The sequence below is a fragment of the Cetorhinus maximus genome, chromosome 22 (genome assembly GCF_964194155.1).
Source record: "Cetorhinus maximus chromosome 22, sCetMax3.hap1.1, whole genome shotgun sequence".
NCBI classification, from domain to species: Eukaryota; Metazoa; Chordata; class Chondrichthyes; order Lamniformes; family Cetorhinidae; genus Cetorhinus; species Cetorhinus maximus.
Genome location: NC_135900.1, coordinates 9,329,582 through 9,347,897, shown reverse-complemented (window position 1 = coordinate 9,347,897; position 18,316 = coordinate 9,329,582). Strand labels below are relative to the sequence as shown.

Genomic DNA, 18,316 nt, shown 5'->3' with positions numbered 1-18,316 from the left:
TCAGTGATAGAAGTGGAGGGATATATCCACCACTGGGGGCTAGCGTTCTTCTCACTTGTCTCAAGATAGCCCTGAAAGTCAATGGCTTTATGGTGAGGGAGGGGTGGGGTCTCCTTGTTGGATACACATCAAGAAGCTTGTTGTTGATCTGCACTAGTAGATTATGCAATTTTAACTGGGTAAAGTCCAAAATTATTCCTGAGCACATTTGGTTCTGGTTAGTCTAAGATCCTAACCACTCGCCGCGTGAAGAGGTTTTCCCTCAAGTCCCAATTGCTGCTTTTGCCAATTACCTTAAATTTTTGCCCTTTGGCTCTCGGTCCTTCCACCAATGGGAGCAGTTTCTACCTGCCCAGAACCCTCATGACTTTGAACACTTCTATCAAATCCCCTCTCAACCTTCTATTCTCTAAGAGCAGGGGTGTGCTCCTAACACTTGCCCCTCAACCAACAATGTCATTAAAACAGATTATCTGGTCATCACATTGCCGCTTGTGGGATCCTGCTGATTGGCCACCATGTTTCCTACATTACAACAGGAACTATACTTCCAAAGAACTTCATTCCTTTTCGAGTATTTTGGGATATCCTGAGATTGGGCTAGAAACAGGCAAAGAGCATAACTAAGTGGCTGACGTTTACGCTTTGTGCCAGACAGCTTCTGCTCTGGTGAGGCCAACCAAAGATCCTTCTAGATTTTGTCCTTTTTTTTCAGGTTTGGGCTTAAAAGAGCCGTAGACTTCAACTGGAAAAACCTCAGCAGAAAAATAAGATTTTCAGTTCTCTGGCCAAGAACGATTGTCACATCCAACACTTGCCAGAGGAAATGACTTTGCGAAAAAAATGCCTCCAGCATTGATATTCCTGTTTTCATAGGACACATGAGGGCCATCGTGAGGAAACATCAGAGAGCACGGAATGTGTGGTTTGGATAAAAGTTTATTTGTGATGGCTTTGGCCCAGGCATGAGGTTTTATTTCTTCAGTCAGAGAAGTTACTGAGTTGGATGTCTGAGCAGGGAAGAACAAAGTGAGTGGCATCGTCAACTTTCATCCTCCTGGGCGGCACCAAACGATGTACACTTGTCAAAATATTACCATAAAGTATCAGCACTGCAAGGGGGAAGCTAAAATGGGTTTGAAATATTTCAGCAGCCATAAAAGGAACTTGGCAGCTTACTGCTCGTTGACTAAAAAACAAATACCTGGGTCAAGTTTGTCAACGGGAGTTAGCAAAACTTCCATTCATACTTATTCTTTTCCTGTCTATTGAATTGGCAATGCTTTGGTTTCCATTTAGAGATAGAATAATGTCCCACAATCAATACTTCAAATCTTCTCGGGGGTTGCAATGAATACAGACTAAGACCAGTAATGAACATACTAACAGGCTCATGTCCAACTCCTTACTCCACAGAGATATCTTGTTTTCTGAGTGAAGAGCTTGTGCTAAAGAAATGGATGGAAAAATTTCCTACCTCATTCACACATCCATTACTAATGTCAGAGAACTTCATATCGTCATAGTTTCGTAAAACGTGGAGTGAGAAAAGGCCATTCAGCAAATGGTTCTGTGCCTTCCAGAGCTTACAGGCCAATTTTCAACCATTGACTTCCCTCCCACCGAAACTTCAAACCTTGCTGTTGATAGCTCTCTAACCCACAGATCCCCTTCACAACAAATATGGACCCATCTCATTTTTCAAGGTGTCAGTCATCCCCACCCTTCCCCCAATATTTCTGGGAGCTGGTTCCACATTATTCATGATCCCATGAGGAGAAATGTCTAAACTTAGCCAGTTTGGTACCTGTACCCTCCAAGTCATTATCCAGATTAATAAATATGCTGAATGGGTTGGGTGGGGTTAGGGGAATCATGTCTGTTGCTCGATGGGCTCAATAGCCTGTTTCTGTGCTGTGCATACGATGTAAATAACTTGCCAACTTCCACCTCATCTGTACCTTTCATTATTGTAAAGACCTGTATGAAGTTTTCTTGCAAGCTTCTTCATTGAAAATAAATATAATTACTTGAGCCTTTCTTCTTAACTTAGATTTCCACCTTAGTGATGGAAAATGAAGGGAAATTGGTTGGGAAAGCCTATCGTTATAGGTGTGCCTCCATCAATGCGTAAGTCAGTTTTACTCCTTCCATTTTCCCAGGAATTCTGGCTTAGTGATCCTTGCATGTCCTACCAGGTGGAGCAGTGAAGGGAGTAGGGCCTGAATATCTGGTCATTTTCCCTGTCTCTTCCTTGTGTTGAACCCCACTGTTCCCAATGGAGAAGTGGCAGCAGGGCCCGAGGTAGTAGTGGGAAGTCTGACAAAGTCTTTTCTGGAGGGATGTCTCTTGGTCTTGGGTCCTGATTTCTTCCCCCAGCCACTTACCCCTGTATAGGGGCATTACAAGGGGGTGGGGGGGCCACACACAACTCGCCCCTCCACCACCCTGACTCCATCCCCAGCAGCCCCCCACCCCAACCCCAGAAGCAAAGTCATTGTGGAGCCAGCCCATCAAACGCTGCAGGGTCTAAACAGGGCCAGTGTGGGATTTCCACCCCCCTCTGGAGAGGAAGCCCCACCCTTGGGAACTGCCGGCCAATCCGATTGGCTGACAGCTCCAGCAGTGCCCACTAATACAATCTTGGCACTGCCGGCACTGTAGCAGGGGAAACAGAAGGTGATCAGATAGATCCCCAGAAACAGGCCAGTCCGAAGCCTTGGGCAGGGAAGGTTTGGGCAGGTTAGGGAGGGGCGCAGGGGGTGGGGGTTGGGTGGTAGGTTTAAGGCAGCAGGTAGGTAGGAGGGGGGTGTTCTATTTCAGGGCCCCCCCCACCCACTCGATCTGCAAAGGACAACCCCCGAAGATAGAAACATCCCCTTCCTTCCCGCCCTTTGAAGAGATTTTTTTTAAAAATCAGGCCACCCGCTCCCGCCCGCCTGTCCACACCAACCATTTTATGGTGTGGGCGGCATATTATCAGGGTCAATTGGCTTGGTAACAAGACTAACTGGCCCTTGATTATCTATTTAAATATGACAGATGGGCTGCCAATTTTGGTGCTTGCCTACCCCCTCATATGGGGGGGTGCGGTGAGCTCCGGGGTGGGTAGGATGGGCACCTGCCCTATTTTATGTGCCCCCCCCCCCCAACCCCCACTGAAAACATGCCTGGCGGTGGCAGGTAAAATGAAGTCCCTTGTTAAATTTGAGCCAAGATCCTTAGAGGCCCTTCTGTGAATCTTATCCCCCTGTGACAGGAGGAAAGGGCTGGGAGGCGTGAAATCAATCAGTAAAAAGGTGAAACCTGATCCCAATCCCCCAGAAATGCGGCTATCTTCTGGTTTAAGTGTGACAGTCTGGGGGACATTTGGGTAAACAGGTCTGGGAGGCGTGTCAGTGATTATAATATTAAACAAGGTTCTGGTCCTCAGATTTTAAGAGCCATTTTAATTGAACGGCTTTGGCCTAGTTGCAGGGCTTGGAAAACCCAGCAACCTGAAGGTACGGGATGCAGCAGGTCAGAGCTTTCCCAGTGTTGCTGATGGGCCGCGGGAGCAGGATTGCTTCCCCCCCAACCCCACAGGCAAACCTTCCGTCACAATCTCTCCTCCTGCGATCCCTGCCCCCGCTGTGATTGGCCAACCAGCATTCCCACCCCACATTTTCCCCCCAACCTGATCACAATCTTTCTCGATCCCCACGCGATCAGCCAACCCCTTACCATGTTTCTCATCATGCGGTTGCTCCTCCCCATGCCCAGCAATCTCTTCTTCCCCCCGTCGTCCCCTCTCCCCTCGCCTCACCACGCTTGGGTTTTCAATAGTTGGGAACTACCCCCAGTTGCGGCCTTCTACCTTAGCCTCTCCCTTCCAGCGGCCAGGCAGACTCTCAATCTGGCCAGGAAACACAGTAAAAAAAAAATTGCTGAAGATAACCTACATTAAAATTAAGCAGGATCGCCACAGACCAAAGTTGCTGGTTTGCTGATGCACTCCCCCTGCTCCCACCTGGCCAATATTGAGACCAATGTTACTGTTAATGCAGTTGTGCATACGAACAAGGAGCAGGAGTAGACCATTCGGCCCCTCAAGTCTGCTCTGCCATTTAATAAGATCATGGCTGATCTGATAGTAACCTGAAATCTGCATCCCACCTACCACCTATAACCTATCACCCACTTGCTCACCAAGAATCTATCTAGCTCTGCCTTGAAAATATTCAAAGACTCTGCTTCCACTGCCTTTTCAGGAAGAGAATCCCAAAGACTCACGACCCTCCGAGTGAAAAATTTTTGCCTCATCATCTGTTTCAAATGAGCGACCCCTTATTTTTAAACCGTGACCCCTGGTTCTAGATTCTCCCACAAGAGGAAACATCCTCTCCACATCCACCCTGTCAAGACCCCTCATCAGGGTGATGTCTAAGCGTACATTGCATTCTTGTCTGATTTTTATTCTGTTTATTTTTATTATTTACCTCAAGAGTTTTGAACTTTTAAAGGTGGTGCCAAAACACCTCAGAAGTTATATCTTGTAGATTGCCGGTTGCATTTTTGGTTATGCATCTACAATTCCTAAAGATACACAGATCAAAAATCAGTTGACAGGCAGTTGAGGCAAGACAAAGTTCTACACCGTCCAGGTAATGGGATACTACCTGTTCAGATGATGTTGAATGTAAAAATTGAACAACTGTTTAAGAATCCCTCTTAAGAGTACCTCAAGACTTGGCTTTTCAAATGCAATGCTGGCTAGTCTTCCACATTCTACCTTGCTTGAGCTCACTCAAGACTCCGCTGACTGTCTCTTAATGCGCACCAAGTCCCGTTCGACCATCACCCTGTGCACTTTGACCTACGTTGGTCAAGCAATGTTAAAATCCTTATCCTTGATTTCATATCCCTCAATGGCCTCACCTCTCCCTGTCACTGTCATCTTCTCCAGCACTACAACCCTCCAAAATATCTGCACTCATCAAATCCTGGCCTTTTGAGCATCCCTGATTTTAATCGCTCTACTATTGGTGATCGAGTCTTCAGCTGCCTTGCATTTAGGCACTGGAATAACTGCACCGCCCACACCTTCTCCCCACATCCCTCCCTCCCAACAACTCTCCGCCTCATTTTCCTCCTTTCAGATGCTCCTTAGAACCCACCTTTTTGACCAAGCTTTTGGTCATCTGCCCTACTTTCTCCTTTCTCACATTTTGTTTTACAACACTCCTGTGGAGCGCCTTGGAATGTTTTATTATGTCAAAGATGCTATGTAAGTATAAGTTCTTGTTGTTAAAAAGAATGAATCCAAGGAAACCAGGACAGGAGCTTACGATATATTTTGTATAGTTCTCACTTTAACCAGGTGAGCACCAACATGCTGTTTATGATACATACACTTTGCAAAGAATGGGAGAGCCACATACTTCAATCAATCGAACCACCTCCTCCCCTTCCCCCGCACACAAAGGCTTTCCCCATGAACTGGACAAAAAAGCATTTCCCAGGAGTTCTTGATGAATTTGGTCAGGGTCGACACTTAACAACGTGGACAATATGAGATTTAGCAATAAGCCGCCCTCAGACGATGGACAAGGATCATGGCTGAGACAGGTTGGCAAAGCGATGGATAATAAATTACTGGCTGATGGGGGGGGGGTGGGGTGGGGGTGTTGGGGGGGTGGGGGGGAGGCAGGGGGGTGGGGGGGGAAGCGGGGTTCAGTCAGATCATGTAACGTGCTTGCGCCCGCAGACGTTACAGAATAAGTGTGCAGTTGGAAGATGAAGCTTGTGGATATGCTCGTTTCTATAATTATTCAGGAGTAATGAAGATAGTTTAGTAGCACCATTTCTGTTTGGTCAGCTGGAGGTTTACACCCCTCAGCAGATTTTTGGGGTGTACGAGGGATACTCAGCGCTGATTGGGACATTTCCTTCTCACAGGCTGGGAAGGTTTTACTTAAAGTTGCCGAGCTGGATAGCTGCACGGTTCATGGCGCAACGGAAGGTAATTGGCTGGATCTCCCAGTATGGGACAGGGTTATTAAAGAGGCTTATCCCTGAGTACAGGTTCTTCTTTGCGTAGTAATCGAGTCCGCAGAAGTCATTAACGCCCACGGCCGTGATGAGATTGTTATGGAGGTAGACCACCTGCAGGGTAAAGGAAAAGGTAGCGTCAGCGAGAACACCAATAATTAATGAACAGACTGTAAGTCTTGTATTTCTATGGCACCTTCCGCCACGTCAGGGCATCCCAAAGTGCTTCACAGGCAGCACAGCTCAGATCCTAACCACTCACTATGTAGATATGTTTTTCCTCATGCTGCCACTGGTTTTTTTGGAAAACACTTTAAAAGTGGGTATCCTCTGGTCATCACTGGAAAGCGAGACACGTTGCCGAAGCTTTTCGTCTTGCACTCATCAGGACATACGCAAGAATGCCAAATTTCAAACAATCACAACAATTTATACTACAGGAGAAAGGGCTGCTGATTGGTTGGCAAATCAACTCTGATTAGCTGAGGCATTGCCATGGAGAAAGCAACGGGGAAATATAAACTCCCTAAGTTCCTAGGAATTCAAAAATTGTACAAGGCTTGAACATACTCCTTTGTTTGCAGAGAACAGGTCCCTGCGTACTAATCAATGAAAATGCTCAAGCTTTGTCCCTTTTCTGAATTACCCAGGAGCTTGGGGAGCCTCCAGTTGCTTTCTACATTGGAACGCCTTGGCCAATCAGAGTCAACTTGCCAACCAATCAGCACTCTCTTCACCTGTAGTATAAATTGTTGTGATTGTTTGAAATTTGGCATTCTTGCATTTGTCCTGCTGAGAGTGAGACAAAAAGCTTCAGCAGCATGTCTCTCTTTTCAGCAATATTCAAGCTCTGTACTACAACTGTACTCTGCTTCTCAACCCTTCTGTCAATTGGAACAGCTTCTCCCTTTCTACACTGTCCAGACCCCTCATGATTTTGAACAACTCTATCAAATCTCCTCGAAACCCACTCTTCTCCAAAGAGAATAGCTCCAGCTTCTCTAATCTATCCACGTAACTGAAGTCCCTCATCTCTGGAACCATTCTCGTCAATCTTTTCTGCACCCTCTCTAAAACCTTCATATTCTCCCTAAAGTGTGGTGTCCAGAATTGGACACAATACTCCAGTTAAGGCTCTCCAAGGAGAGAGTGCACTCCCCACTGAGTGATGGCTGACACCCAGTGTGGAGGAATAATCTGAATCTTGAGGACAAAGATCTTTCGAGATCCTGCGTCACCTTGGTGCTTTGAGAACTTGAATTCATTTTAAGGAATCCGGGAATAACAAGAGTTGGTATCAGTAAAAAAGATCTTAGATCTGACTGCCAGGTTATCACAAGAGCCCAAGTGTCCTTTGAAAGGAGACCTGCTTTCCTTACTCAGTTTGTCCTATATGTGGCTCCACAGCAATGAGTTTAGCTTGTAACTGCCCCCTGAAATGGCCTAGCAAACCACTCAGTTCTAATCAGAAGGGTAGGAAAGTGGATTTGAAGCCAAATATCAGCCATGATGATATTGAATGGCGGAGCAGGCTCGATGGGCTGTATGCTCTACTCCTATGTTCTTAATTTGAGATAGGCAATAAAGATCCTTCACCAGAACCTTCCAAACCCACGACCTCTACCACTAAGAAGGACAAGGGCAGCAGACACATGGGAACACCATCACTTGCAAGTTCTGCTCCACGTCACTCACCATCCTGACTTGAAACTATACTATTGTTCCTTCACTGTCGTTGAGTCAAAATCCTGGAACTCCCTGCCTAACAGCACTGTGTGGGTGTACCTACACAACATGGACTGCAGCGGTTCAAGAAGGCAGCTCACCACCACCTTCTCAAGGGTAATTAGGGATGGGCAATACATGCTGGCCTATCCAGTGATGCCCACCATCCTGTGAAAGAATAAAATAATCCTAATAGTTGGCGTTGACGCTCATATCTCAAGAATTAATATAAAGAAAATGAGTATTGCTGTCAAAACTTTTCATCTTGCACTCATCAGGACAGATGGAAGAATGCCAACTTTCAAAGGGAGCAACAATTTATATAGGGTGCTGAATGGTTGGCAAGTTGACTCCGATTGGCCGAGGTGTTGCCATGAAGAATGCACCAGGAAACAATAAAGAAAATGGTCTTTTAATGTTCCTCCTGAAAATCATGTTGTGTATATAATAGCCAGATACCACAAACAGATTAAACACAGGATCATTTACATAAATATATCACAGTTTGGCATGTCTTTCACCTACATACCTGGATGTATCGATGGTCAGCCAAGCCGGCTGGTACTTTGGTGAGTGCATTGTTGTCCATGTGAAGTTCTCTCAGGTATGGTGCATTATCCAGTGAGCCATTGTCCACAATGACAATCTCATTGAAACTCAAGCCCAGCCTGCAAAGGTGGGAGAGAATTAGAACGCTATTGGCCACATGATGTGCAAGCTCACAAGTTGATAACTAACAGCGACTTTCAGTAATAATGAGAACAGAAAATGCTAGAAACACTCGAAGGTCAGGCAGCATCTGTGAAGAGAGAACTAGAGTTGGTGTTTCAGGTTGGTGACCTTTGTTTTAAGGACACAAAACCTCTCAACCTGAAATGTTAACTCCGTCCACAGAAGTTGCCTGACCTAGAATCATACTGTCATTACGCATAGAATAGGCCATTCAGCCCAACGAGTCCATCCTGGGTCCCTGTAGAGCATCCAATCAGTCCCATTCCCCTGCTCTATCCCCTTTGCCCTGCAAGTTTATTTTTCTCAACTGCCTATAAAATTTCCTTTTGGAAGCACGGGTCACCTCCACTTCCACCACCCTCGTAGGCAACAAGTTTCAGGCCTTTGCCACTCACTGCATAAAAAATTCTTCCTTACATCCCCCCTGCATCTCTTACCCAGGAACTCAAATCAGCATTTTTTGTTTTCATCTTTCAGATGTTCAGCAACCACGGCATTTTGCTCCTGCGTTGGGGATTTTCATTAATGTCACTCCTGGCAGGAATCTGAGGATCTGCTGAGAACAGGGTTCCATGATTTCCTGGTGTACGGCCGTGACAAGAAAGACTTCTCCACTGTAAGGGCGAGGTGAGAAAACAGGCCCTGTATGTATATTATAGATGGACCGGCATGGATACGAATGGACTGAATGACCTACCTCTGTGCTGTTATTCCTCTATGGGTGGTATTTAGTCGAGGTGAAGGGGGGTTCACCAAGTGCCAGCTGGAGAGGTGGCAAGAGTCCCGCGTCGCCTCTTTTCAGGATGGCCTGCCAGGTTAAGTGGCAATCAGGCATGTACTGGGCAGTAGCGGGTCTTCCCTGGGATCGCTGGGGTTCCTGGGGCAGAAACCCCGCCTGCCAAGAGCTGCCGGCCAATTAGAGTCCAGCAGCTATTCGTTGCTCATCAGCGCTGCTGGGGAGGTGATGGCTGCTGCTGGTACTACACCCATCAAGGACCCAGTACAGGTTTGTGATGGTGAGGGGTGGGGGGAGGTGGGTGGAGGCGTCATGGGGTGGTGGTCATAGGAGAGGTGGCCGGCAGCAAGGGCAGGGGGTTTGGCTCTCAGCAGGCCCCCCTTTCCAATGCCGGGCACTGAGTGCCTTCGAGCGAGGGTCCTCCCTGGGAGCCCGCAAACAACCTGCACGGTTTTGCTATTCAGGTTCCCACATGGCGCGTTCCTGCCTGCCACTGGGTGAATACCAGTGACGGTGGGATGAAGGCCTTAAGTGAGAATTAACTGCCCACTATAAAGTCCTCAACTAGCAGCAGGGCGGGAAGGCCATTCATGAGCCCTCCTGCTATGGCCCAGTAAGGGCAGTGCCCAGATGGTGGTGGAGTCCTCACCTCCTACCTGATTAAATGCACCCCGCCCCCCGCCACCAAACTCACCACAGGGGGAGGGTATTAAATTCTGCCCTATGACTCTAAGCTTCCGTCGCTTCACATAAATTATTTCTCAATAAATATTACAGTACTGATGTTGCAAGTGACATTTAGTATCAATCTCATACCTACTATGTGTTGTACATTGGTAGCCCATGGATGTCAAAACACAGCCCATGCTAATTAAGCCTCCTTCATAAAATTAACAGCCTGATTCAAATAAAAACTTGTATTTACCACAGATTTATTTCAAAGTGGTAAGCTAATCACAGAACAGGGATATTCAGCTCCAGAATTTTGCTCTACTAACGCCTCACAAAGACTGGCGGAAAAATGGAGAACTCAAAAGAGTTGAAAGAGAGGTCAAGAAACTTCAGGCCGATTGACTGGGGCACAGGAAGTGATGGGGCAGGACAAAGACATGTGATGGGTGAATAGGTATTTTTAATGGGAGGGGTGGGGGCTGAATTCCAGCCTAGTAGGAATTGGGATTTGTGGAGGATTGAACCTCAATGTTGTCGAAAACACAGATTAGGGGAACTCAGCCATTGACCTCCAGCAGGGTTTAAGGGGGTCAAAGGGTGGGTTACCAGGAATGGATCTTTCGGTGAAACCAGGAAATTGCATCACTTTGTCCCTCTATACAGTACTGTTATTAGAGTGAGGTGTTCCAAGGTGCTACACAGGAGAGTTATCAAACAAAAATTGACATTGAGCCACAAAAGGATGGCATTAGGGCCAATGATAAAAAGTTTTAAGGAGTGTCTAAAAGGAGCTGCAGAGGTGGCAATTTAGGGTCTTAGCAGCTGAAGGCGTGGCCGCCAATGGTGGTGCGATTGAAATCGGCCAGAATTGGAAGAGTGCAGAGAGCTGGGAGGGCTGACGGGACTTGAAGAAATCACAGAAACAGGGAAGCTGTCAGACAATGAGCTTCATTTACCTGACCAAGTTGTGCAGACCCTTCAGCGAATCAGTTTTCACACGAGTGATTTTGTTGCCATCGAGATGAATTTCGGACAAAGAGCTCGGGAGATCTAGTTAGGGGGGTGGATGGGAGATGGGAAGGGGAAAGAAATTAGTCAAAATGAGCCATAAGAGAGTTACCATAAATCACTGGGGCCAAAGGCTTGCTCATGAACATTCTGTCACCTTCGAATAAAACAGGAGTGGGTGGTTCCATTCCCCTGCACTCCAACAAGGAGTGGCACTTACCACTGGGAACCCAACTCGGGCATTTGTTGGAAAGCAGCCTATAAATCCCCATGACGTGCTCCCTTTCTTCCAGAAATTGTTGGGATTATCGAATCATCCCTCATACTTTTAAGGAATATCATTATCAGTCGGACCATGTGAAAGCACTGCACCTATCATTCCACGCAAAGGAAATGTCCAGCCAGCAACATCAGTGGGTCTTTAGATCAAACCAGGTGATTGCACAGCATTCTACAGGGGGGCAGCAGCAACAGCAGCATAATGGTTATGTTGCTGGGCTAGTAATCCAGAGATGTGAGTTCAAATCCAAACCCAGCTATGGGAGGAATTTAAATTCAATAAAATGCTATGAAATGACTGAATTGTCACAACAAGCCTGTCTGGTTTACCAATGTTCTTCAGTGGAGGAAATCCGCCATCCTTACCTGGTCTGGCCTACATGTGACTCCAGACCCACAAAACAACGTGATTGACTCTTAACTGACCTCTGAAATAGCCTAGCAAGCCACTCGGTTATAGGTAGCTCACTGTTACACTTTCAAGGGCAACTAGGGATGGGCAATCAATGGTAGCCCTGTCAGTAACACTCAAATCCTGAGGAAAAAAGATAATACATCATCAAATCAACCAGGAGAAAGCATTTATATAGCACCGTTCGTGATCTCAGGATGACCAAAGTGCTTCACAGCCAATTGGTATTTTTGCAATGTAGTCACTTTGTCTGTAATGTAGATCAGGTAATTTGCACACAGCAAGCTCCCATAAATAGCAATGTGATAATCTGTTTCAGTGATGTTGGGTGAGGGGATAATATTGGCCAGGACACTGGGGCAAACTCCCCTTCAAAATAATGCTGTGGGATTTTTTACGTCCACGTGCAAGGACGCAACAGGGCCTGGGGTTTAACTTCTCATCTGAGAGATGGCAACTCCAACAGTGCAGCACTGCCTCAGTACTGCACCGGAGCATCGGTCTGGATTATGTGTCCAAGTCTCTGGAGTGGCTCTTGAACCTACAACCTTAGATCGGTTGGTTAAGTCCTGCAACTGGGTAGCAGTCAGATCAGTAAACATGGATTGTGAAAGATGTTGCACATGGGTTTAGTAACCTCCCTGTGAGAGTGGAATGATCAGCCTGTGGGGCTGCCACAGTTAAATGCTCCTCTGCATCCTTCCGCTCAGGGTCACCAGCTTCCCAGGACTGGCCTGGGGTCTCCAGGAACAGAAAATTAACCTCCCGACCACTGCTATGAGCAACAGGCAGAAGAAAACTCACAGGGGCATTAAATAAATAGCTGCTTTTTTTTGTTTCCTTTGAGCGCTTTTTTTTTAGATATAAAAATATATCAGATGTGGGGTAGGGGATGGTGAAGGCTGAACATCTGACAGTCAAGAATTGTCCAATGCAATGGAGATTGGCCATGGGGAGGCAGGGCACTGTGGGGATGGCACTTCATGGAGGGGATGGCGGGTCATGTCTGCCGGCTGGAGAGCCGCTGGCGAGAACCCCCACGTTGTCGCCTTTGGGGAAGGCCCACTGTGAGGGCCATTTAGGCACTTAAGCGACCAGTGGTGGGTCTTCCCTGGGAGTGAGGGCCCCAGGGGGGTGCAAGTCCCACACCCCAAGAGCTGCCGGCCATCCATCGCAGGTAGCCCCGGTGGGAAGGATGGCAGCCGCCGGCAACGCGTCCACCATGAGGCCCTGGATCAACGAGGGGCCCAGACCGCAGGTGACTTGAGGGTGGGATAGGGGGCATCATGGGGTAGAGGGTCGTGGGGGTTGGGGGAAGGAGGGTCGTCAGCGAAGGCAGGGGCCCTCCCCCTTCCTGATGCTGGGTCCCTCGATCAGGCATTGAGTGTTTGACAACGAGGGATCTCCCGGGCAGCCTTCAAGCAAAATTGACAAGGTTTTGCTTCTCAAGCTCCCTGCATAGCCAGTCCCCCACCTGCCGCTGCAGAAATACGAGTGGCTGAGGAATGAAGCCGTTGAGTGGGGATCGATTGCCCACTTAGAGGCCTCAATTACTGGCTGGGTAGGAGATGTCCATGAGCTTCCACACCCCGGTTTTAATTGGGGCAGAGGCAGGAGGTGGTGGGGTGTTCACCTGGCACCCACTAGCCTGATTAAATGCCCTCCCCACCTCCAAGCTCATCTCGGGGAGGGAGGGCATTAAATTCCACCCAATATGTCAGATGACCGATGACAGGAGTGTGGGGATGGGAAGTCGATAGGAGATCATGTGATGAAACATCCAAGAATACAACCAACCAGAATTGGCAACCACGTTCCTCTGCATAAACCTTCATCCAACTGTAGAGACGAGCGGATGAAAAGGACAAAAATGAGATAAAAACAGTGTGAAAGATTTCAAAGGTATTTCTTATGATCTTATGGTCTTGCGCCATATTGTAATCCCCTTTGGGGGAGATGGTGGTATGGTGGAAATGTCACAGGACTAGTAATCCAGAGGCCCAGGCTAAAGCTGTGGGGATAAAAGCAAAATACTACGGATGCTGGAAACCTGAAAAAAAAATAGAAAATGCTGGAAAAACTCAGCGGGCTGAGATCTCTGGTCGGCGAGCGGGTGTCGGGCGGGCGTCCTGACCTCACCTCTGGCGTCATTTAGATTTTCAGTGCAGCGGGCATGCAGCCGATTCAGCTGCGCGCCCGCCGAACTGCCAAAGGCCTATTAAGGCCTGTTAAAGGCTAATTTAAACAATTAAACGAGCTGCCCGTCCAACCTTGAGGCTGAAGAAGAGCCCAGGCGGCCTTCGCATTTTTCATGGAACCTCATCCACGGGCAGGATGAGGTTTCACGAAGTGTTTAAAAATTCAATAAAAATTTTTTTTTAAATCGTTGCTATGTCCCGGCTCATGTGACACTGTCACATGAGGGGACATGGTTTAAAAGTTTTCAGATACTTTATTTAGAAATTTTAAACTTAAACAAATCTCGGTGCCACAGGGGGATTTCTGCGCTCTTTCGAAAAAGCGCACTCCCGACTCAGGGAACCCCCTGCCCCCGCCCGCACAGGGAGTGCTCAGCTCTTCTGGGTGAACATCACACTGGGCGGACCTTAACTGGCCTTAAAATGGCGGCACGCACCCGATTGGGGGCACCGATCGGCTTCGCGCGCGTCCCGCCCGCTCCCCCCTCCCCTGCACAACCCCGCCCGACAGGGGTCAAAATTCAGCCCAGCAGGTATGGCAGCATCTGTGGAGAGAGAAACAGAGTTAATGTTTTGAGTCCGTATGACTCTTGCTCAGAGGAGAAGAGTCATACGGAGTCGAAACGTTAACTCATGTTTTTCTCTCCACAGATGCTGTCAGACCTGCTGAGTTTTTCCAGCATTTTCTGTAATGCTCTGGGGACACAGGTTCAAATCCCACCATGGCAGCTGGCAGAATTTCAATTCAATTAATAAATCTGGAATTGAAAGCTAGTCTCAGCAATGGTGACCATGAAACTATCATCTATTGTCGTAAAAACCCATCTAGTTCACTAACGCCCCTTAGGGAAGGGAATCTGCCGTCCTTACCTGGTCTGGGCCTACATGTGACTCCAGACCCAAAGCAACATGGTTGACTCTTAACTGCCCTCCGAACTGGCCTTGCGAGCCACTCAGTTCAAGGGTAATTAGGGATGGGCAACAGATGCTGGCCTTGTCAGTGACACCCACATCCCATGAAAGAAGAAATTTTAAAAAAAAACTTACACCAGGCCTCAAACATCTTTAAACCTTGTATAGGGTTTAGCATCCAGTTCATTTGGGTTGCTACCTGAGCATGAACGCAAAGGAAACTCTTAAGTCCTGAAAACAAGATTGTCTACAACCGCAAAGTAAGATCTACACGGTGAATCTGTTCATAGCGTTGCTTGCACTGCCATTAACCAGGATGGAAAGCGTTTCTTCCTGACTTCTGCACTGTTGGCAGGTATATCAGAAACTCAGATCCAAGCAAGCATGCAACTTCCAACCATTAATTTAAACGGCGAGGGAAACATGCACAGTCCAATTCTGCAATTTCCGAAATGCTCATTTTCCCATCAGGAATTGAGAAGTAAGAATTAACGCCATTAAATCTTCACCACCACGAACCTGACGGATCCAAGGCTAGAAATGATTAGTTGTCAAATCTAACTCTTGGAGCTGTTCACAGGTCATTTCTCTGCCCACCGTTTTTGTGAAGATGTTGGCCATTTGAAATATGCGCCCACTTTAAAATATCAGATTGACAAATGGATCGGAGTGTCTATTCATTATCCATCCACTAATATCGGCAGAGGTCACCTTATTTACTATTAGTTACCTTCGCTAAGTGACAGAATTTCACAATTGTAGACAAAATCATTGCCATACAGCACCAAAGGAGGCCCTTCGGTCCATCATGCCCATGACAGTTCATTGAACGAGCTATCCGTTAATCCCACTCCCCTGCTCTTTTCCTCTCGCCCTTGCAACTGTTTACTTTAAAGGTATTCATCCAATTTCCTTTTGGAAGTTACCGTTGAATCTGCTTCTTCCTTTCAGATCACAATAACCCGTTGTGTAAAAAAAAAAAATCCTCCTCTTTCCTCTCTTTGGTTCTTTTGCCAATTACCTTAAGTCTGTGTCCCTCTGGCTACGGAGCTCCCTGCCAGTGGAAACAGTTTGTCCTTATTCACTCCATCGAAGCCGTTCATCTTTTTGAACACCTCTACTAAATCTCCCCCTCGCCTTCTCCGCTTTAAAGGAGAATAATCCCAGCCTCACTGGTGGCCATGGCTCTATAAGAATGCTGGCAAATTAATAAGAAATTAATAGATAACAGACACATTTATGGAGTACTGCACCACAAGCTTAGTGCAGCTCTGGCCAGGTCCATGGATCCCGCCGTGCTCAGTAAATGAGCTCCTTTGCCAATGTGAAATGCTCTAATTGCTTCATTTGCTCATTACCTTTGGGGACAGCTGTGAGGGCTGCATCTGATAGTCGAATAAAAGAAAGCTTTCTCAGTCCATGAAAGGCACCACTGTCGATACCGGAATTTTTCAGAGGGTTGCTGCCCATTTCTGTTGGGGTCAGAGGTAAAAGAATTGAAAAGAAAAGTTTGAATCATCGTATCTTACAGCACCTGGATGAGGGCAGCTCCAACAACTCAAGAAGCTGGACACCATCCAGGACAACACGGCCCGCTTGTTTGGCACCCCATCCACAAACATTCACTCCCTCCACCACCGACGCAGTAGCAACAGTGCGTATCATCTATAAGATGCACTGCAGCAACTCACCAAGGCTCCTTGGACAGCACCTTCCAAGCCCATGACCTCTATCCCCTAGAAGGACAAGGGCAGCAGATGCATGGGAACATCACCACCTGCAAGTTCCCCTCCAAGCTACACACACCACCCTGACTTGGAAATATGTCGCCGTCCCTTCACTGTTGCTGGATCAAAACCCTGGAACTCCCTTCCTAACAGCACTGTGGGTGTACCTACACCACAGGGACTGCAGTGGTTCAAGAAGGTAGCTCACCACCACCTTCTCAAGGGCAATTAGGGATGGGCAATAAATGCTGGCCCAGCCAGCGATGCCCACATCACATGAATGTATAAATAAAAAATGGAGACCATTTGGCCCATTATGTCTGTGTTGCTTTTTTGGAAGAGCTATCCAATTAGTTCCACTCTTCTGCTCTTTCCCCACAGCCCTTCGAATTTTCCCTTTTCCTGGGATATATCCAATACCCTTTTGAAATTCACTATTAAATCTGCTTCCATCACTCTTTCAGGTGGCGCATATAATATATAGTTATACGTTATAATACATAGTTATATGATTTGGTTGAAGTATCAGAAGGTACAGTGTTTAATATTTCCAAATGTGGGTTTTTTTTGCCTTGGTGAAGAGGAACCAACATTGAAGACACAATGAACCACAGGATCATAGAAAACTTAATTCACTGATGTAGGAACGTATGAAAAGGAAGGTAGGTTCTAGAGGATTCCAGGTCTGCGAATGTTGTGCCAACATTCAAAAGGGGTGCAAGGGATAGGCCAGAAAATCATAGGCCATTCAGTCTGACTTTGGTGGTGGGCAAATCATTGGAATCAATTCTGAGAGATAGGATAACCTGTCATTTGATTGATTAGGGATAGTCAGCATGGCTTTGTTAGGGGAAGATTGTGTCTTACTAGGTTAATAGAAATTTTTTGAGGAAGTAACAAGGGGGATTGATGAGGGTAGTGCAGTGGATGTTGTCTGCATGAATTTTAGTAAGGCATTTGACAAGGTCCCACGTGGCAGACTGGTCAGGAAAGTGAGATCCCATGAGATACAGGGGAAGGTGGCAGCTTGAATCCAAAACTGGCCCAGCGTCAGGAAACAAAGGATAACATTGATGGGTGTTTTTGTGAATGGAAAACGATTTCCAGTGGTGTTCTACAGGGCTCAGTGTTGGGGCCATTGCTGTTTGTTGTATGTAACAATGATATGGACATAAATGTGGGAGGCATGATCGGGAAATTTGCAGATGACATAAAAATTGGCCGTGTAGTTGATAGTGAAGAGTATAGCTGTTGTCTCCAGAATGATATCAATGGTTTGGTTGAGTAGGCAGAAAAGTGGCAAATGGAATTCAATCCGGAAAAGTGTGAGGTAATGCATTTGGGGAGGGAAAACAAAGCGAGGGAATACTCAACAAATGGGAGGATATTGAGAGGGGTTGAGGAGGTGAGAGAACTTGGAGTGCATGTCCACAGGTCCCTGAAGGTGGCACGACAGGTGGATAAGGTGATAAAGAAATCCTATGGAATGCTTTCCTTTATTGGAAGAGGTACTGAATACAAAAGCAGGGATGTAATGATGGAACTGTATAAAACGCTGGTTCGGCCACAGCTGGAATTTTGGGTACAGTTCTGGTCACCACATTACAATTAGGACATAATTGCTTTGGAGAGAGTACAGAGGAGATTTACAAGAATGTTGCCAGGGCTTGAAAATTGCAGCTATGAGAAAAGATTGGATGGGCTAGGCTTTTTTTCCTTAGAACAGAGGAGGCTGAGCGTGACTTGATTGAGGTGTACAAAATTATGAGGGGCCTAGTTAGGATAGACAGGAAAGATCCGCTTCCCCTAGCTAAGGGGAAAATTACCAGGGGACATAGATTTAAGATGATTGGTAGAAGGATTAGAGGGGACATGATGAAAAACT

At 46.9% G+C, this 18,316-nt stretch overlaps 1 protein-coding gene across 3 annotated transcripts in view; it reads right to left on the bottom strand.

The window, feature by feature from the left end:
• Window positions 1-5,318: 5,318 nt before the first annotated feature.
• dcn (decorin) overlaps window positions 5,319-18,316 on the bottom strand; it is a 69,518-nt gene continuing 56,520 nt past the window's right edge. For all 3 annotated transcript variants that reach the window (XM_078567753.1, XM_078567751.1, XM_078567754.1), the window contains exons 5-8: window positions 16,063-16,176; window positions 10,852-10,945; window positions 8,285-8,423; window positions 5,319-6,144 (exon numbers count right to left, since the gene is read on the bottom strand). In XM_078567753.1, the coding sequence (XP_078423879.1) occupies window positions 5,950-6,144; window positions 8,285-8,423; window positions 10,852-10,945; window positions 16,063-16,176 (542 nt within the window). In that variant the 3' untranslated portion in view covers window positions 5,319-5,949. The remainder of the gene's footprint in view (window positions 6,145-8,284; window positions 8,424-10,851; window positions 10,946-16,062; window positions 16,177-18,316) is intronic.